We start from the raw sequence: 22,466 nt of genomic DNA, 5'->3' as shown, positions 1-22,466 counted from the left end.
CACCTCTGCTGAAGTTTTGACACTTTCAGAATAGAACTATTAATTTTATAAAAGGCATTTTTAATGTTAAGCCCACTTCCCCAAATTTTGGGGTTACAATGATTCGGGGTTTTGTCACTGCTGCATTTAAAGCAGGCCTCCCCAAAATCCCTTCCTAAGACACTATATAACACTCCTGTTCTCTTAGCTTGGAAGCAAAGACTATAGAAGGGCATCTACATGAGGATATCTGGTTTAATCCTGCTCAGAGGAAAGCCAAACACATAAAGCAAGGAATATGCATACAGCCTAGGTCACTGTAGGTCAACAACTCTGACACAGTCACAGGAGATTAAAGCTCCAGACATTTTTCCACATATTAAGTAAATAGCAGAATTATTTGCACATTTTTCTGGAAATAAACCATCAGTGATAAATAACGTAAACTCAACTTCTAGCATGTTGTATATTCCTCCAAAGGATTTAGTGGTCCATGAGAATAAAGACAAGCTAAGTTTTCCTACAGCTTCCTGAATTTCTGTGAACAAATGCCATGGCCCATGTGACTGCTACCTCATTTATGAAGCAGCATTACTAAGCAAAATAAGGCTCAGAGTACTTCAGAAGGTGCATGCCTGTGTCCACAGACACCTGCAGACTGCAAGCACACCACAGAGATAGCTCAGAAAGAGCTCACCAACAGATCGGATTCTCTGATCAGTATTTCAGACAGGTCAGTCAAAAGTACTTAGCGCCTGTTAACTTTTGCTCCATTTCTACAGCTTACAGCAGCAATCACTTTCATTTTATGCACTGCAGCATCCTAGAAATTCATGTGTGGAGCCTCTTTTTACTATTTAAAGAGTTAAAAAACGTGTCCAGCCAAGCAGACTCTACTGCTAGACCCTGTCCTAGTATTATATACTGGCTCAGTATATTATTGTATTTTATAATTTGTATATATATATTATACAGTATATACTAGCTCAGGATATATCACCTCAGACACACCGTAGTGGTAGGAACAAGGAGCTACACTAGTTACCCAGGAGATGTTATTTCCACACCTCATGAAGCTTGGCACAGAGTAACAGATCTGTTTTCTACATGAAATATCAAGTACAGTTCTGTAGCTCTAACAAAGTTTTGCCATTTCTGAACCTATACAAGGTACATCAGGTTTATATTAAAATACCATATTTGCCAAACGATGAGGAAAAGGATAACATTTTACTAATGGTTAGCCCATTTCAGACACGGCCAAGTTTAAATATAACAAGTAATTTGTGTATAAAAGCAATTCAAGAAGGGGCAGGTGGAGCTGAAGGTGAACATCTCGGAATGATGAAATCCTGATGTACATTGAACCAAGGTAAACTGTAACAACCATATCATTAACCTTGTGGCAGCCATGCTGTCTATCCCACAGGACAGAGGTACTTATGTCTAGAGAAAACAAACAGAAAATAAGTTTGTCAGCATGGAACTCATACACAAGATGACATTAAAACCAGTCTTATGATTCCAATTTTAAGAAAAAGAATGTTTATGAATGCAAAATATTTGTCTTGAGTATAGAGTGAAAAAAGGTCTGCAAAGGCTTTGATACTCCCTGTACAGGTCAATCACTTATCTGCTTTTAAGGTGTGGATTCCCAAACTGTGGCAGAAGGGCTGGTGCAACCTTTCCTTTGCTCTCAGTCCTGTCTCCCCAACCCTGCATCTTGCCCTCAGACCACCATCCAGTGCCTGGATTATCAATTTACCCATCTGAAGAGTACAGATTTTTGCCTTTCTCCCAACTGCACGGCCACATAAGCATGAGTAGTGCCACAAAAAGGCCAGAAGGGGAAAACTGAGCAATAGTTTAATCTTCATTATAAGCTGATCATGAAACCATATCCTTAGTTCATAAATTACTAAAAAATGAAATGCAATAGGAAGTCTATCCTATCCCAGTGTATCAAATTAAGATGGGATTCTTATCAGGGAATCAACTGAAAGGGAAAACTGTTACCCAATTTTGTTAAATCACCATTTCAAGCATCCAATTCTTGAACTGAGCAAAATGGCTCTGATTTTAACCTACAGTTAAAATAGTACCAGCTTTGCAACAAATAACTTAATGGACATTAAAGTCAGTTTATCATAAGTACATGTTGAAATTATTTGCTTTAGCATCTGCATGAACTATTAAGGTAAGCGCTACCGTTAACTCATCTGCTGCTTAATATTCATCAGGCACCTTGCTAGTATGACACAACCTAGGACTACCACAGTTCAGTGTAGTTTAACAACAAGCATATGAAATTCCTTTCTCCAATTTTGACTTCTGCTGGAAGATTAAAATGAGTGATGACCATGCATCGAGGTCTTTGTGGTACCAGCTGAAAGGCCCTGGCTTCATAATTTGCACTGGACCTGCACATTTATGCCCCATCACATGTCAAAGGGACTCTACTGACACAACCAATTTACAAAGCCTTGCAAATCTAGGACCCTACTTAATGTAATTACATTTAGTTAATCCAATATTGGTTTTAAAAAACATTTTTAGAAGCTTCTGTCTTGAACATATTTCAATGCTGAATTAGTGAGAATTATTTAAAACCGTTGTCTATAAAGCAGTACAGGTATTCTCCCAGAATGATCAGTGAAACATTTAATCTGACTATAACAAAACACACAGAAACTGAAGCCAGTGAAGCTGTCATATGTAGAGGGAAAACAAAGCTGCATGGCATACGAAGCAGAGTAGCTTTACAAATGTAATTTCCTTTTAAAAACAAGCAAATTGGGACCATCCTATTTGAACATGTATTTAAAAATACATCTTTTAACATCACACAAATTTCATTTTTGTCACACAGGAATCTTTTTCCAAGAGGGAAATAAATAGCACACAATACTTCAAAAAAATCGCTGCCTTGCCCCTGAGGTGCTAATGTTTTTAGTATTTAAAAAAAGTTTCTGGTGCAAGAACTAGATGCACAAAGGTGCAAAAGTGCCTTTTCCTTTTCAGAGCAGTGAAAAGTACAGCTTGCCTCTTTTCTAGGATACCTGATATACTTAATCCGTACATTTTTAATCAAAATCTGTATCTAAAATGGCAGTGTTTATGCATACATAGTAGATTCAGTGCTCTGACCTAACAAAATGCTGAACATAGGTGGGAGAGAGAAAGGCCTGAAACGGGCTTTCTTCTGCTACCCTCAAACCAAGTAACATCGCCTGTAGCAATAGCAGAATTATTTTCTTTCTAACCTTTAGGAGACCTCCAAGAAGAGGCTTCAAATACAACATTTGTCACTGAGACAGTTTAGGTGATTATTGTTTGAAGTATGGCTTTTCACACCACAGTTTTCCTTCAGATTTTAGTCTAAAACTCAAAGGTTCCACAGTCCAGTTCAAAGTTTTGCAGTTTCCAAAACTAAACTTCAGTCTCTACGTAAAAAGGACAGAACTTTATCTGCCTAGTCCTAAATTAAGTTTAGCGTTTTGCACTAATACACCATGTATTATCAAATATGCTTGTTAATTAGGTGCCTGTGAAGCTATAAGTTAACATTATTGTAGTTTTGCACTCTACAACAAAATTAGACATTTTAAGCATTTATTCATAGGTAGGTAAGGAACTGGTTCTTTAAGCAAAAAATGCTATAAATTTATAAATACAAATAGTGCTCATGTTTTCTTCATTCATGCTTGAACAGATTACAAACTGAATACAATGAAGTTACGTTTAAGCACCCCACATAGACAAGAGGGATAAAAGAAAAGTTTGCTGGTATATACTAAGTTCCAAGACACTGTAAGTTACTTTTTCACTGTTCAGTGTTCCCTAACTCTGCATTAGTTTTAAGGCTATATATACAAATATGTATATTTCAAAGTTAGGGAAAGACAAATATAGCAAAATGCATTGTACTACATTTTCCTATCAAAAAAGTAATTATACACCAAGTTCTGATTCTGTTTAACTGCAGTAAATGTTACAATCTACTTGTTTTACTGATTTTCCTTTTTGGGAATCTGCCTACTAAATGAGTAAACTACATACTAAATACAATATTCTCAACCAAAAAGACAATACAAGGTGCACAAAACAGCAGTTTTGCAAACACGACTGACTCAAAAACTTAGTTTTTGTATGCTTAATGGGAAAAAGCTAAGCTTAAATCAAATTAGTTTATTATCTTATAAAATTTTAAATTAGAATTTTAAACAACGAACAGTTAAATATTGTCAACATGCTATATCTCAAATCACAAGTACTGTTTAACCACTAGTCTCTCATTCTAAGTGGGTCAATTAAAAACACACACCATAAAATGTTAAAGATTGTCAGGCTTTGACAAATGTGTTTTTATCAAACAGCAGGCAAATTCAAACCAATGCACACCTTCAGTGGGGAGAAAAAACCCAAATAAACCACCAAAAAGCCTGAAAACCCCCACGCTTCTAAAAAATAGGGTAATGGATTAATCCCACATCATCCTTTAGCATATGGCTATGTCTTGGGCAATAATCAAAATCCTTCCCATTTTAAAAATGGGCTACCAATTAAAAAAATATTCTTCCACAAGTAAAATATCATCTACAATGGCACTGACATTTTAAAAGGCAGGAAAAAAGGAATTACACATTTATGGATAAATTTCTTGTTTGTTAAATCAAGCTTTATTGATAAAATGGAATTCAAAGTTATTTTACTTGGAACAGCAGCAGACCCAGCCAATCAGGATTGTAAAAATGCTGCAGACTCCTACTGTGTGTAGAAAGCTGCCTGTTCATGCTCAGTGATTAGTAGTTTCAGGTAAGGGTTAATGAAAAAAAGAGGTGCAGAGAGTCAAGGCATTCTAATCCCAAGGTATGTATGTAACACGATACTATTAATGGGGCATGATTTAACTCCCACTGAAGTCAAAATCAGAACTCCCTTTAACTCAATGTGAGAGCAGGAATGCATCCAAGAAATGGATTCATGTTTGCTGAAGAATGTTCACTACTCTTAGTTACGTTTCCATCGCCAAGCAAATTCACACACTGCAGTTTCTCATAAGTTGCCCACAAGACAGCTTTCATATAAAACAAAAAGTTGTCTTTATAGTTTTGAGCACCTCTTGAACACCTAGCTGGCTAGGCTGCTGCTCCTTGCAATCCAAAACCACAACATGAATTAAAGGGATATATATTGTTGCATCACACAAGCCAAACATTTCTTCTAACCTTTATAGTGATTTAAAGCAGTTCATAATTAAATATGAGCATTTTGTACAAGACAATTGCACTTTACAAAAAACAAAATCATACAACATAAATTGCTGGAGTCTGATTTACAACATTAATTACGGTTTGAAATCACGTTTACAGAAGTCTGTTTTACAAAAAGATCAGTTCCTCGGCTAGATGTCGCACTGCTGTAGTCCTCTCACCAACACATCATATTCCCTTCTTTAACCAAGGTTGAGGATGGATGTTAAGAAGGGTCACTGAGGTTGGGGTGCACTTTCATTTGAAGGATGAAACGTGATTTCCACAGCTAGATGAGCAGTTTTACCACATATCATCAGTTGAGGCAGAATCCTTAAAGAAAACAGAAGGAACCCTTTAAAGTCTGGAGTGCCCATATTTACAGAAATTTCTGCATAATCCAGACTGAAAAGGGTAAAGACTTAAATCACTTTAGGAGTCTCTTTTCTCCCCCCTTTCAGAAATAGCATTTAAGTATCTAAAGCCCACATATGCTTAATTTATGAAGCATTAGTACCAACACATTTTAAAATCTTACCAAGTGATTTAGGATAGCCTTATTAAGCCTCAAAATAATATCCCAGAACATCATTCAAAAACATTCCCAGAGTATTTAGAATAAAAAATAGTCCCCCTAACTACACAGGTGTGTTAAAAAGAGCAGGATGTGCCTCATGCCATTTGTTATTATCAATACCATCTTCTGTGTTTTCAGCCCTCCCTCACTGCACAGGAAAATAGAGTCATCAACTGACACCCTGTTGTAATTCAGATCAATTTTAACACTTATAATTTCAAGTTAGAGAAGTGCATTTATGGCAACTGCAGGAAAACCTAATTTTGGATGCTAATAAAACTGCAAAGATATGCACCCAACATAAGAATATTTGAAGTGAAGACATGACACGCTCTAAATCGTAACTGGATGGACACACTATGTGGCATAACAACCATGCAACCAGTACCTGATTACCTCTAAAACTTGGTCCATTTGAGCTCGCTGGGCAATTGTGGATTTTGTGTAACTACCACATCCCTGAAAAAGTGTTTAACAGATTCTAGTGCAACTAGAAGCAAACTGCTTCTGTACAGCAATCCTGATTGTTTCAGCATTACCTGCTACTTCCCCTAAGTAATTAGGGGCCAAAATGGGCTTTAACAACAGCATATGAGGGTGCTTCCACAGTTACACTTCCCTATAATTAGTAAGATTGAAGGTGGTAGAAATACTACTCCTCTTCAAAAGCACTGCCTGATTCCTTTGAGAGAAAAAAGGCTAATTAAGTCTCTACCAATGCCACGTATGACCATTTCTTAGCACTAAAGTTATGCACCTTTCATTCAAACTTGCACACACAATTCATTACAAATCATAAAGAACAGGTGGCACAGAGGTACAGTAAAAAAACTCAAATCACTAAAATTGCCCTTTGCAAAAGTACGACCTCCAGCTTTTTCTTCTGGACCAGAATTGGCAAAGGAGAGCAATTATATGAAAGACCAAAATGGTTATGTTTGTTTCAGGTGTAAGATGAAGAACAAAAGCAGTAGCAAGTAAAAACTCGGGAGCTGCATGCCAACTATTCAGTATGCAAATTTCTGTATCCAAGTTGCCAATATCATCACAAAACTAGTAGTTTGTATACTGTACATTTACAGAACAGTAACATACTACAGAATGTATTTTGAAGGTAAAGCATCTTTCAGCCACTATTTAGGATTATTTATGCTAAAGAGATAATGAGAACTGCCAAATAAACTAGTGCCCTGTTGTAAAGCCAACATACAATTCATTATGTCTGGATGCATTTCACTTACGTCACATCTAAGCATGTAATAATTTTTGCTGGTAGGTAAGAGAACTATTTAATTGTTTTATGAAAAACAGCACTTTTTGTGACAGAATATTGTTTCCAGTGATCTAACTGCAAACATATGATCACTGTTTGTATTTTAGTTTGTCGATATTTGTCACTTCTGCCACTGACAGGAAAGAACCTAAACTGTATGCTTGTTGCAAGTTGCTCTATGCTTAAGAATAAAAGCACTTATGCAGTCCACTTGGAAAATTAGTATATCTTTAAAGGTGATAGTTACAAATTCGCTTAACCTACAAGTAAAGCCATTTTATTATTGGTATTTGGGGGAAAATGTCTCCCTTAAGAAGGAAGAAAACCCCATACATGACTGCACCATTTGGCAGGAAAGCATTTGGAAACCCAGACAGAAGACAACGAAATTCCAGAGAACAAATGAATCAACCATATTGGGGGTTTCAGACTATGATCAGCAGAAGGCAGGAGAAAACAACTAAAAAATATAGTCCAAAGAGTACAACACTGCTACTGCTTCTTTGGGGGAAGCAGTAACTAGCAATATGTTTCTTTACAAAACAGCTAAAATAATTGTGTGTGTGGTGAAGGTAATGTAAGAGAAAGGATACTTACAGTATCATCATTCCTGTAGGGGTTCAGTCTATTATAAACGGCTTCAATCACACTCCGTCTAGAGCAAAAAACAAACCCACAAGATTTTAAGGTGGTGCCATTTTTTTTACATCAAATTCCCTAAGTACAATTTTTGCTTAAAATGTAAACTTTAGAATGTTTTAAATTCACATAACCAAGTTCACTGCAAGTTAGCCCTTAGTGTCATTAAACACTGGAGACAGTTATGGCATCCTTTAAAAGCTTTAGGTTCAAGAAAAATAAGGCTGAATACCACTCAAAATTCAGCAGGAGAAGAGCACAATCTGACATCCAGGTGAGGCTGCAGTGCTGCCTGATGCTACACTTCCTGACTTTTGAGAAAGGGCATCAGAAAACTTGATGGACATTGAATACCCTCGTCACTTGTGTGTCTGATGAACACTGCAGTAGTACTTAATATATTATGGCACTTTAATAAATAGTAAGGTTTTTTATTTTCTGGATGCACAAAAATTGCATTCTGAAATACATTTTTGTTCATATCACAGTGCTTTCCATGAAGCAGTATGTCCAATACTCTCCTGCCACATTTCTCAAAAAAATGTAAAATGCAAACAGCAGTTCTATGTATTGTATCTTCAGTCTTAACAGAATTCCGTCTGGTAAAAAATACACTTAAAAAATTCAGGAATTTTGTCAGCTTCGTCCTTTAAAAAAAATTTGCTTAGCATATTTAAGGTAGCCTGGAATTAACTTTTATCTCTGGGATTCTTTTCTAATATTGACAGATATATTGACAGGAAAAAGACTGAGAAAATATTCATAGAAAAATGCACTTAACACGTAAACAAGAAACACTTCATTCGTTTTTGCTTTGTTTGTGACACATGGTGCAAAGGTTTTCTTTAAAACTGACACTCAAAACCCCAACAATGTGAGGCTGAAGGAAGAGGAAGCCTTTGCCTTACCAAGGTAATAAGGAAACAACCTTGGAGAGGGAGCAAGGAATAAAAAGGGGAGTAGGAAGGAAAGAGGGGAGTAAAACACAGGAATTACAGATTGGAATTTAAAAGCAACTTTCTTCCAAATCCCTTTCTGCAGAACCAAATATGAGGCAGTACCAGACTACAACCGTGATACAAAACCAGCTTCAAAGAACAACCTTTTAACTGCTCATGAATGCATGCAGTGCAATCACAAAGGAGTGCAGCAGAAGAAAAAAAAGCAGATGACAGGCTTTATAATAATCTCATAACACTAAAATGTCAGGAACTACCATGCAGCAGTAGAAACATCACAGTGCATCTAGCAAATGATTATATGGCATGGAAGAAGAGACTGAATTTAAAGCAATAAAACCAAGCAATTACACACAAAGTACACTGCACATAAACTTGAAAGTTTCCCTTATTTTTCAAGCAATATGTATCTTTGATTACAAATAAAAGGTTTCTTGAAAAGCATTATTTTTCTTCCAAATTGACAGTAGTGCTTTGAGCTACACTAACATCCAATTAAATCTACACGTCCATCAATCCCTATTTAAACTAGCATCTCTAAGACACAAAATCCAATGGAAATCAGTCACTTCAGCACCACCTCACAAACATAATACTAGTGCTAGCCAGAGGAGACTGAGAAAAATCAATTTGTATGCCATACTTCATGAGTAAATGACTCATCAATAGCTCAAGACTACAGCAACACATCCTAAATAGATGCTATTATACACAAAATTGACATCTCTTCCTGGTCAGTCAATTCATACAAGAACAATTTTATTCTGTAGAAGTCATTTTACAGTTATTTATTCAATTACATACCTAGTCTTCATGGTTTTTGTGTTAACAATACAAAAATCATATTCTGAAGGATTAAAAATAAGTCTGTAACATATGTGCCCAATCCATTTTAACACAGCACAGGTTCACAAAAAATCTTTTGAACCAAAAAGCACTTGGCCTGGGTGTGCAAATGAGCTAAGCGCATTGTTTCCTTAAAGACTGAACATCTATTTGAGAAGCCACAAAGCATCAATGCTGAACATCTTAAGGACAAAGCCAGCCCATATAAGGGTGTAAATTTAGCTTCCAACTTTTTTCATAGACTTCTATCTAGTTTTCAGATTTGTCACAGCAGAGAGATACAAAAGCAAACTTCAGGCAAGTACAACATTGCTTTAGCTACAGACAAGAAAAGAAAGCTGCCAAGCAAAACATTATACGCATGTCACTTCTTGTCAAAGTGTGGAACTACATACTCAAGGAGCTATTATGTCAGTGAATTATATCTGCACCTTCAAATGTAACCTCCCACCCAAAAAACCCAGTTAATTACAGAAAACAGACACACTCAGGCCACCCTTAAAAAACCCCTTGGTCCTTCCCAAAGCAACAGTTTGACATTTAATTTTAGTAGCGATTCAGTTAACTCTGTTCTTATGCTTGTCCTGTCCATTCAGAAAAACTGAGTAACACAAATTGAAGAATAGATCATAACCTTTTGTCCTCTACCCATTTTCTCCTCCCCCCCGCTTTTAAGAGTGGCCTTGCAGTTAAGTTTTGATTTAAATGAAAAACCACATTTACACCGATGTGAACTCACTTGCTTGCCAATTCACCCCCTGGCGGGAGGTTTGGGATGCTCTCAGTGGCTAATGTACGCATCACGTGGACTAAGTCTGGGACTCCTTCACCCTGCTTCTTTATGATCTCTGGGAATCAGAAGTACTTTTTTTGTAAGTGCAGTCCAAATTTAACTTAAAAAGATTGAAACACTCAGTTTTATAAAAAGGCAGCTTAACTTTAGTAAACATATATACATATATTAAAAAAATATGACAGACTATATTCAACATGGTAATTGTTAACTTTGGTTTGGTAAGAAAAAGAACCTGTAACAGATTTGACATACATTCCTAATTGTTAACATGCACACTGGTTTTAGAAGTACATAGCTACCTAATAAAAGCAGGGAAAAAAAATCTTTAATGGCTTTTCTGCTATACATTAGATATAACAGAAGATGCAGTATCTTCCCAGCAGAATACCCTGCGCTTTATCACCGCAACAGAAGGTAAAAGACTATCACCATCTTACAAAGCATAGCACTTTCAAAAACCGAAAAGTTAAGACAAAAATAACTCCCATGACCACATGTGTGTTAGCCAATACTCATACCTCACTGCATTACAGCAACAAGCTAATTTAAGAACTATTACATACAAGTTAAAAGCCGGGACATCACATCTAAGGGACAATTCTGTCCTCAACTCACTTCAGGGATATGTGAACATTGGGCAGTTGTTAAAACCTGATCCACTCCAACTTTTGGGTGAAGAGAATCTGTACTGTACCCACAGTCACATTTGCTAAGAAATTTAGTCTTTATTTTTAGCCTTCTTTTTTGGTAAGCACACAATTTTATTTGAACTCAAGAGACCATACCACCTCTGAGGACTTACACTTTAAATAGGGATTTTATGAAATTTGAGGAACATTGGTTTCTCTGTAAACGTGAGCTCTTAGAAACTGCAAGACAGATGAATTTTTAAGATTTGGCACTTTTGATCTTCAAGGGAATACTGCAGCACACACCATAATGTGCACATACATGCACACATACATACATATATGTAGATGCACACTATTCTTCATGTAATAAAGTATTTATGGAGCTTGAAGAGTAGCTGGAATTCATCAGCACCATTTTTGAAGAATAACATTCAGGTTTTTTCCCTAAATGATAATTCCAGAAAAGCATACAGAGTTTTTATTTTAATAATTTGATTTGTGAGATAAGGCACATTAAAAGCTTTAAAAACCAACATGTACCCAGTCCTTTTTTGTTAAAAAAAAAAAAAAAACAAAACCAAAAAAACAAAACCAAAAAATCAACCCACAACAATTGTGACTTACTTTCTGTACATGTAAGTTTTTCAGGGCTGTGTTTTAAAAAGCATCAGCTGTATTTTGCAGTCAGACTGTGTAAATTATTTGCCAGGTACAGTGGAAGCACCGTCTAGGCCTCCACAAGTGTCAAACTCCGCAAACAAAAAGCTTTAAGATATTTACTTCCAAACCTACTTTTTATATAAATGACACCACACACCATAGACACCTCAAAAATTTGCCATTTCCTCAACATCTATAGCCAAAATTTGTTTTACCATCTAGTATTCAGTAAACAAACTAACACTCTTAAATCTCAATAAAAAGCAAAGATCTCAGATTTGGTTTGCCAAGTTCCTTTATTGTGCAATTTTGAACATCTAATATATTCTACATTGTACTAGTGCTAAAGTTCTGCTGTACAAAAATAAGGAATTTATAGTTTACCTATACTACACAGTTTCACAACCTGTAACTGCAGTACATTTAACATACAGTCTCCACTAAATGAATACATTTATATTTTGATAAAACTACAGATACAGACTGAATGAACACTGAAGACACAACAAATGGAGTCGGTCTGCTAGCTGTGTTGAATTTATTGGAATTATCTTCTTTTAATACACCTTGTAACCCTCCCCCCAGGCTTTAATTTACTTTCAAATCTTCTACACATTTTCATGGCATCAAGTGCTGGAAAAATGTACTTACAACCCTAAAATAAAAGATTCAAAACATATCAGCTTTTTGATATTCTATATGGGAATCCTACACAAAGTTTAAGGAAAAGCCAGAGCTTTGATTTTGTGAAAAAATATGAGAAGGAACATATAATGGCTTACTTAAAATTATTTCTCTCTGTAGGTATAAATATTGCAAGGATTATGTATTATGGAATGTTTTTATGTAAAAAAAAAATAATAGAAAAAAAAAGCTTAGACAACTTTCTTTTTAGAGTCCACACATCAATAACACATATTAGTGCAAATAATAGCAACACATTTTGGAATGACTGATTACTTCTACCATGAAATTCACACGATACTTTAGAAGTAACACTGATTTATTGCAAGTAATGGTACAAAGATGCTTCTCCACACTTGCTGCTTCTTCCATTATTATTTATTGCAACTATGAATCCGGACCACAAACACATCAGAATTAGTAAAAGGAGAGTCCTAGGTGTGATGGTTAAGTAGAAAACTTTCTACATTTCTAAGCCTGAATCGCCTCTCTTTATTCAAGATGACCACCAGTACTAAACCCCATTCAGTCTTAAAATTTGCACTGCTTCTTAAAAGTATCAAGTTATATTTTAGGTTGAGGGAATAAAAGAACAGCCAGGAAAAAAAAAAAAAAAAGCACATTAGTAAGCATCAAATCTCATCACTTGTTGGACTACACTGAGTAGTGAAATGCATAAAAATACATGATATGCATTTTCAGTTTAAAGTTGAAACAGAAACTTGGTGAAGTTACAGATCAGTGAGATCTTTATAAAAGTACTCTTTATATTTTCTAGTTCCTTCAGCTGTAGATTATGCTTTTAAAGTTAAGAACTGCCATTCTTAAAGTATCCTAGGATAACAGCAAGATTGTTCATTGTAGTGTTGAAAGCTTCAGATGCTGTAGCAGCCCTACCTCACTAGCCATACTGCACTATCCACTTACACCAGGAAACAATTAACTACTAAGAATTACTAAGTTCAATGTAACAAGGTTAATCAATTCCTGGTCTTTAAGTTCTGCCTTATTTCAGGCTCTCAAATTCCCTCATGAGTAAGACCTAAAAGGCCAAATTCTCCATTCAGCTGACATAAATCACTGATGGACTGAATAGTGTTTAAAACATATTAATTTAAATAATATCTTTGTGCAAGAATAGATAAGAGATTGAGGATAACTCTAAAAACCCTTTTGGGGAAGTACAATATATTCCCTCAAACTCTTCAGACATCATCCCTATAAATTAGTATTAAAGTGCTTTACAGAATCCTTCTGCCTCTACACATGTACCAAACTTTGCTCATTCTTGAAATTCTGTTTTGTATAAATGCAAAGTACTGGCAGCCAAATTCATTGTACAGTTCCAGTGTTTAGGCTCTTCATGTACAAATTGAAGTGTGCGTACAAAAATGTCAGCTTTCCTCATCATATATTCCTCAGGCACAATAAGGCCAGCTGAAGATGCAGCCTTGAATGTGTTTTCATATTGTAGGTCATGGGTTTGTCTGAATTCAGACAAAATATCTAAGATACAAAGGTAATACTTGCCCAAATGAGGAGAGTTAGCATGCTGTGAATTAATGTGTGACTTTACAGCACACTTGCTCTTCACAAATTCTGTGGGTGGGCACACAGCTCTTCAAATGCCTGGTGCAAAACTGCTCACTGCTTTGAAATGGAGAAAGCCATCTGACACTGAACTCAAGCAGTGTTACCATGCCCTTGGATATTCCTGCTACGCTGTCAAAGATTCACACTATTGCTTACTGTGCACCAACTTCTCCTATTAGGGAAGTGACACAGAAGCTTAAGACACAGAAGCATCTTTCTAGACCTTTGTTCAGGGGCAGAACAGATGTAGTTTGCCAAGACATGGCGAATGAAGCCTTTAAAAAAGGTGGTACTTTCTGAAGGAACACCTACACAGGTAGAAAGTGCTTTAAAACTGCACATTGATTTACCTGAACCCAGAACTCCCATGCAGGCAAGTTCTCTGTGAAATTTCTGAAGCTGCACTGTCATCTTCATGGAAGTTAAGGAGGGGAAAAAAGTGCACAATAAATTCCTCTGGCCTACTAATCACCAATACCATAGTTGTGAAGAACTCTGTGTATTGTGCCCTGTGTGTTATTAAGGACTTGTGCAGTAAATACACATAACTAGACTTGTAACATATGGGTCTAGAGGAGTCCACATCAAAAATACACTTAACCTATGTAAATAATGCATACAGCTTGTCTTATGTTTCAGAAACAAACTCCAAGCTGTGGTTGTTTTAGATATCAAAAGGCACTATAAATACAAAGATAATGAGAAATCTTTTAAATCAAATTGATTTCAAATATCATTTTCAGTTAGGTCACCCAAAATTTGTTAAGACTTGCAGTTTCAGTTTAAAGCTTAAGAATTCCTGCAATACAAATCTGAAGCAAAATTCTGCAGTTACTGCCAGCATAAGATGAGCTCCCAGCTTTTGTTCATCATGAATGCTTAAAGATTAGCTTTGACAGATTTCTGACGTACTTTCAAATAAATGAGTATGTTAGCAGGTGTCTTAAAGATGACAGCAATCAAACTGTAACCCTACCGTAACTGGATAATATTATGACTAACTGATTTGTTCATAACTATCCAGAAAAATGGCACTGAAATTACCATCTTCACACTTTGCAAGATATTCTGATTATTTAATTTAACTCATTTAAAAGGAACCAAGATTTACTGGTCAGAAGTTAGTGCTGTCAATTGCCTCATGAAGAACACAGAGCACAAATGCATTATTTCTCTGCTGTTCTGAGTAACTTTCAGAACCACAGGCTGCTGCGCTTGCATAGCAGATTTTTTCAGGACATACAGCAGGACTGAGTGCCTTTTTCAGGGATGCACACTAGATGGCCAATGGCACTTGAAGGTCTACTAAAAAGCTTGAATGTGTTAAAAGTTTAGTTGTTGGAAGGGGAAAGGGGCCAGGGGGTCTGTTTAGAAACAAAGTTACTTATTTTTTTTTAAATGATCCACCTTCTACTCTGCTTTCCAGGTACTTGTCCAACTCTGCCTCTCTTTTCACCGCCTCTGGTGATACCTTTGGTGCATTCGGAAAACAGATCAATATCACACTCATGTTGTCTCGACTTCCCTGGTGGAAAAGAAAAAATTATTTGAGAACGTATACACGCCAGGCTAAATACATATCAAAGCATTTTACACACAAAAATTCACAAGTCATAAGGTATTAGAATACAACTTTTACTACTATGGATTAATATTATCATTCTCCTTAATTTCCTCCTACCACCTAAAAAAACTCCAGAAGTCTGCCCACTTCTTCAGCACAATTTAAGCCACTTTGTTCTTTGATCTTTTATGGTCTGAAGACTACATGAGGCCAATGACACACAGCACCATTGTCTCTGAAAAACAGACATTACTAAGGAGTGCTGTATAAATACAAAGTTGTGTTCCATCTTAATTTAAGTACTATCCAATCCTTTTCGGAAAACAGCTGAATATCAGATGGGTAAACAAAACCATTATCACTTAAAAGTTCTAAATACAGAAGTGCTGAATTGAGACAGTGCTTCCACCTAAAACCACAGCTATTATTTTGTTTGGGTTTTTTTCACCTCTTTTTTCCTCCCTTCTCATTTAAAACAAAAAAGTTACAAGGGAGAGAATCTGTTAAAAGACCAGCTGGAAAGGGCCCAGGCCTTTACAAAACCATTCATTGAAATGAAAACATTTAAAACTCCAAGTAAACAGAATACTAATACTTGAATATGTTAAAATACAAACACATTTTGCTTATGAAAAGTAACAGTTTGCTTTCAATATCCCTGTGCTCTCATCTACACGCATGCATCCATATGCTTAACTTTTAACACCAATTAAATCCGCTGAGGTAAGCAAGAACAAGCCAGTGTTCAAAACAAGTGTATATGAGCGCATGGAGAGGTACTGACAGTTGGCTACTGCAAAGCTTACAACATCCATAAGCCACTGCTCCTTCCCAGGTTATTTGTTTTTGGGATTACCAGATGAAAATTGTAAACAAAAATATATGTATTATCAATCTGCCAAAGTGCTAGAAAACAATAACGTTTTTCCAAAAGGCAAACAATGACCCTCTTAGCCATGTTGCAAGAACGGAGATGCTGTCTTGTCTCTCTAGTATCAAAAATGTTGGCTTTTTTCATAGAGCACATACTGGCTTGGGTTGGAAGGGACCTTAAAGATCAGGTAGTTCCAACCCACTGCCATGGGCAGGGATACCTTCCACTAGATCAGGCTGCTCCAAGCCCAGTCCAACCTGGCCTCAAACACTGCCAAGAATGTGGCAGCCACAGCTACGCTGGGCAACCTGTGCGAGTGCCTCACTACCATTACAGGGAAGAATTTCTTCCTAGTATCTAAATCTATTCCCTTTCAGTTTAGGGCTATTATCCTTTTTCCTTCACTACTTGCTCTTACAGAAAGCTTTCCTTTGGAAAATCAGATGTCAAGCTATGAAACTCTGTAACTGCACCATCCTGCAACTTACTAATACAAAGTATAAGTTAGACAAAATTACACAGATGTGTTAAATAAAACCTTTCCAACATCTTCTACCTGAGCTAGTTTCAGAGTTGTACCACATGAAGCTGAATAAAAAAATATAGTCATAAAATTAGAATAAAAACTAACTTAGGAAGTCAGATCTTCATATAGTCAAGAAAAAATTTTAAACTGCAAAATGTGAAGTCACGGTTCATTCATTCTGCATTTATATTGCTGTAGTTATGACAGTAATGTTACTACTATATGCCCAAGAAAGGAAGGGAAGATTAGGAAGGGAAAGAATATTCTCTAGCCTGCTTAAGTCTTAAGAATTAACCTTAAGGTATGCTGTGAAACAAAAAAGAGCACTTATTGTCCTTGGGCTTGCCCGTAAATTCTTATCAGCTTTTAGTTTCCCAGCGATCACAATGTAACTGCACGTGATTTTAAACTCATTAAGCAAAACCACCCAGAAAGCTGTACTGTTTCTGTCATTCTTCTCTGTCACCATTTTTGTGGGAATCATGGTAATTACCATCAAAGTCATGTTAACATAAACCATCGGATACTTATAGAGTGGACTCCACACTTATTCTGAACTTGTTCATAAACTTCTAATAGTGAAAACACAGTAAACTTCTTCTCTCAAGTCTGGCTACCTTGTACAAGCAGGTGTCAACTATCTCATTGCAAACTTTCTCAAGGTCATCAGTGACTTCAAGTCTGGATCTTACAAAGTCACACAGCTCTTCATTTCCCATAACATCCCAGATACCGTCGCAAGCCAGTATGATGAACTGATCATCTTCTTCTGATCTCTCAATTTCATAAACTTCAGGCTCAGGTGAGACTAGCTGTTCTGTAGGACCTTTCCCATGGACACACTTGTAATCAAAGTCCCCAAGTGCCCTTGAAACTGCAAGAGAGCCGTTCACACGCTGAATCATTACAGAGCCACCTGCATTCTGTATACGCTCTTTCTCCAGTGGATTACTTGGTTTGTGATCCTGCGTGAAGAAGTGAACCTTCCTGTTTCTACAGAGTAAACCTCTCGAGTCTCCACAGTTGATGAAGTATGTATGTTGGGGAGAAATCATGACACCCACAGCTGTTGACCCACTTCTGTCTGCACCATGTTTCTTCTCAGAGATGACTCTCATGTGTTCATCAATTTGCAGAAAACCTGTTCTGATGCCGCTCTTTACACTTTCCACAGATGGAGGCCCATCTGGCCCTTTAAAATCCTGGTTGCTTGTGATGTGATCTAATAAATGCTCACAGCAGTACTTGGCAACCTGTGATCCAGCGTGCCCATCATATACAGCAAAAAATGACCATCCATCAAGTCCATTTGGCAAACCAATCACAGCTGTATGTGCATCCTCCATTTCAACTCGCCAGCCTTGCATACTACTTAGACCGTAACGAAGCCCATTCCCTTGTCCCTGGGCATTATGCTTCTCCATCTTTGGCTTGTCTAAAAATGCTCCCATGATGGCCTTCCTTCAGTTCTAAAAAGAAAAAAAAAAAAACTTTTTTAAACATTCTATTGGAAACTATTAAATAATAGCCCAACTAATGCTAAGATGCCAAAAATACACATATAAAAGGTGACTTTTCTGTGTCTCAAGTAAAATTTGCATTGTTTTCATCCAGTTTAAACAAGGACACTGCTACTAGCTGAACTGCACTTTTGATATTTTAAAAGTATTTTCAGCTGTTTTACTTGAAAAACTCACATTCCACTATCGTTCATGGCTCTGACAAACGCCTCTTGCCTAAGTATGTATGAAATCAGTTTGAAAGAGGACTTATTAACTGGCACACATCTGAATAGCTGTGATTACCGAGCCAATGAAAAGTTCAACGAGTCCAGGACAGTGGCACTCCCTAGATTCCTGCCTGCTGGCCATAAAGTCCTGGCTGACACTCCACTTCTCCAATGGAGATGTGGAAACAAAAGCAAATTGATTAGGTTTGGGGGTTTCTTCATTGGCGTTTTTTTTTTTTTTTAACACATAAAATGATCTGAATCATCAAAATGATGCCAGAGTCTACATAAAGGAAGAGGCAACACTGGATAACTAGAAGCAGGACTCGGAACACAGCAGCTGTCCCTTTAGGCATCAGCAAGCCATTAGTTTGTCTCAGCCATCTTGTGAAAGCTCATCCTTAGATTTTCAGTTAAATTACACAGCAAGCTTCTCAGATGTCTGTGCTGCAGATTTACCTAAACCCTTGATGTATTCAAACTTCACTGCCCCTGACAAGTCCATGGAAATCCATTTGGAAATAAAATCACATGTGTTGTAAATTCATGCTTCTTTATTCAAGTCAGACCAAAATGTTACACACCCCATCCTCCTCCACCTCCCTTCACTGGGATATGATGCAGCAAATATTCATGCTTAAGAGAATAAGAATTATTATTTGCAGGTAGCGTAAACTGATTGGTTTATCTTCATGGCTTTCACACCCTAACCATCCAACCCACCCTTCTAATCCACATCAGTTTATTTGTGCATTCATTATTAAAAAAATCATACAAACTAGGTCACACATTTTACATACTTGCAAATTTGGCCCTGGGAAGCAAAGAGTGTGCAAATCACTGTTACACAATACAAGGGAATGGAACAAGATTGTGAGCTTTTCTATTTGAAGACAGTGGACAAAAATTAAATGTTAAGAAGAGTCTCTGAAAGAGATTTTACCTGAGGCCCCAACTAATCAGCTGCTCTAGCACAAAAAATACTAGGAATTTTAGAAGGTTTTAACTTCAATGTGAAACACATTTATCAGTTTTCTAAGTGATAACACTGCTTTTTGATAACATGCTTTTACTGCAATACAGCTCCAGCTATGACACTGTATATCCAAAAAAGCATTTACATCTTCCAGCCACTATCAACCTTTCAAAAAAAGAAAAATCTGTGTTAGAATAAACAGTCAAGAAATGTTTATATTTGATCTCACCACAGAAATGATTCAAGTGTGAGGCATAGGGACTGGATATACACTCTTTGGCTCACATGCTTTGTTAGCAAAAACAAAGCCACACATATTTCAGCTGTACAGAGAGATGTCAGCAGCAGTACACCTCTGCTACCTCTCACCCCCAACCCCTGCTCTTAAGTTCCGTCTTCTCAAGCAAACACATAACACCGATGCCCACACAAACTGTAATTAGCCAACAAAATATAGTGTTCGCTGGTCGTGGATCCTAAGCACATGCACAAGGTTCACATTACTGCAGTTGCTAGGAAAAAAATATGACTTAAGACTTTTTTATCTTCACATGCAACTCTAGTGAAGTCAGAGTGATCAAAATAATTACAGAATGCTGCCAGAAGTCAAATGGGGAATTATTCTACAGAATAATAGACTTTTTATTCATTCCATGACAGCAGCAGAATTTAAACTAACACCCAACACCTTCTTATTGTCAAAGAGACCATAAAATAGAATGCAGATACTCAATTTTTTCTCCTTAATTTAGAGCTCAAAAAGCAGGATCTGCCCTGGCAATCACCACATTTTTGTGAAGCATTTTACATTATTGTGTTTAAAACAAAATAGAACCGCATTAATAACAAGATAATTAAACTGACCACAAGCACTGACAAATTTGGACTAAAAAAAAGGCAGTTTTCTTTCTCATTTATCACATCACTAAATACGTAATATTCAGAGTTGTGCTTTCGAAGCTATCTGTCCCTCTCAGTAGTTTGTCATGTAAACCACAATTAAAAATACATAGTCGGGTCATAAGCAGTTGCAGCAACTCACACAGAACTGCTGGCACACTTCAAAAGTTAAGAAATCCACTCTCCATTTAAAATCAAGTTGCTTTATCCCACCCCAGAAGGTAAACTGAAAGTGGTTGCTATTCTAAATTAAACCTTGTTGGTGAGATGTTGACACCCTTCCAGGGCACAAATGACCCACCACAGATGCCCATACAACCAGACAGAAGGATAACCACAATGTTGTCATGTAACTTCTACTTAGGAAATTATTCACAGCCCATAAAGTATTCAACTTCTGAAAACAGCAATAACAGACTGCAGCTGTCTTCTCTGCAAACACTCTAGCTGACCATACTTCCACCAGAACACAGGTCTAAACCTGTAGGAGAGTAAGGTGAGGTTTTCAAAACCCTCATATGTACCTGAAGAGAAAGTATAGCTTACTCTGGGACATGATGAATATGTCAAGCCTTTAGTTTTACCAGAACTTCAATTCTTGTTCAGAAAAATGTGAGTTTAATATGACCAATCTGTGAATTCTTATTAATTGGAAGGCTACCTACTACTTCTCCCCCCCCATACCCTCATGTGTGGCTAAAGTCTGAGGAATTTAAAGAGTCTTGGTTAAAACAAACAAACAAAAAAGCACCACAACAAACAACCCAAACACACCCCACCCCCCAAAAAAACCCCACAAACCAAAACATGCCACCTTAAGACATTAGAAAGTGCTGCCTCCTTCCTGCTAATGATACCTTTTAGGCTGCTTTGGAGTACTTGGAGTACGTATCTACAGAAACATCTTTCACCCATCAGTCTCTACCTAAATCGGTGGTGTGTTTCTCGTTCTTTCAGGAGGTGGTTTGTGCACTGTACTGATTTAGTTGAAACAACACCTTTAGTTACGCATATAACTGTATGCAAATCAGACTAACAGCAGTGCCAGCGCCTAAGTTACAGCATGACTTTATGTAATAACATGAAAGAGAGAAGTCAGACCCAGAACAGTTTGCCTGCACGATGTGCAGTAAAGCAACAGATTCCCCTCTCCCATATTTCTTTAGTCATCTTCCTAAACAGGAGTCCTCATCTTATGACCCTTCTTCTCAAATAATTTTACTACCCCTCCCCATTGCGCTGCTTAACCCAGCCACACATTTCTGCAGTCATGTTAGAAAACTGCAGTCTTGTAGAGGGAGACGGAACCAGTTGTCCACTCTGAAATGCTCAGCTTTTGGGCTGTTTGAATGATGCACATACATACTAAAGAAGACATTCTTCCTACACTTATTAATGCCAAAGTAAGAGAAAATGCACTTTATCATGAAGTTTAGTGGCAAATGTATACCACATACTCCTAAAACAAAAGAGCTTTCAGCAGTCAGTTCCTGGATTTTGGCTCTGAAGAAGAGAGGCTTCTGAACAAAACTTAAAAGTGAAAACAGACCCCTACATGTAAAACCTACAAGTAAATATATATATTCAGGGGACCCATCTATGCATCTATGAGTACATCTAAACCATGACCTCTGACACGGTGATTTTGTGGAGATCAAACTGAAGACAGCCTCTATAGCAAGTGCACAAAAAAAAAAAATCAAGTAGCAATTTGCAGACAGAAAAGTAATACTGTACTGGGCCTACAAAAATCAACACAAGTAACTAGATCTTGGATGAAACACAAGAGTGCCAAAATTCAAAGGACTGCAGCATTAGAAACAAAACTGAAATAATGAATGGAGCATGCCAAAGAGTCAGCAGCTAAACTCCTTGAAAATAGATGCCACTGGAGAACAGACTGGCAAAGAAAAGGAGGGTAATTAGTATACCGGACCATGGACAACCACGGACAACCACAGATACATCACTGGAATGCATGAAACCTCTTTGCCCCTTTCATTTGTT

General features: G+C 37.0%; 1 protein-coding gene across 3 annotated transcripts in view; it reads right to left on the bottom strand.

Annotated features, from left to right (window-relative positions):
- Positions 1-2,625: 2,625 nt before the first annotated feature.
- The window catches only part of PPM1A (protein phosphatase, Mg2+/Mn2+ dependent 1A), a 30,712-nt gene continuing 10,871 nt past the window's right edge, over positions 2,626-22,466 (bottom strand). Inside the window, exons 2-6 of one of the 3 annotated variants that reach the window (XM_061462728.1) lie at positions 17,472-18,323; positions 15,298-15,415; positions 10,265-10,373; positions 7,679-7,736; positions 2,626-5,636 (exon numbers count right to left, since the gene is read on the bottom strand). In XM_061462728.1, coding sequence (XP_061318712.1) covers positions 5,589-5,636; positions 7,679-7,736; positions 10,265-10,373; positions 15,298-15,415; positions 17,472-18,305 — 1,167 coding nt within the window. In that variant the 5' untranslated portion in view covers positions 18,306-18,323 and the 3' untranslated portion in view covers positions 2,626-5,588. The remainder of the gene's footprint in view (positions 5,637-7,678; positions 7,737-10,264; positions 10,374-15,297; positions 15,416-17,471; positions 18,324-22,466) is intronic. The other 2 variants (XM_061462729.1, XM_061462730.1) reach the window with 2 other exon arrangements.

This window comes from Pezoporus flaviventris, unplaced genomic scaffold (genome assembly GCF_033815535.1).
Source record: "Pezoporus flaviventris isolate CSIRO_AGI_PZ_B2104156 unplaced genomic scaffold, CSIRO_AGI_Pfla_v1 ptg000035l, whole genome shotgun sequence".
Lineage (NCBI taxonomy): Eukaryota > Metazoa > Chordata > Aves > Psittaciformes > Psittacidae > Pezoporus > Pezoporus flaviventris.
This window is presented reverse-complemented; position numbering and strand designations above follow the sequence as displayed.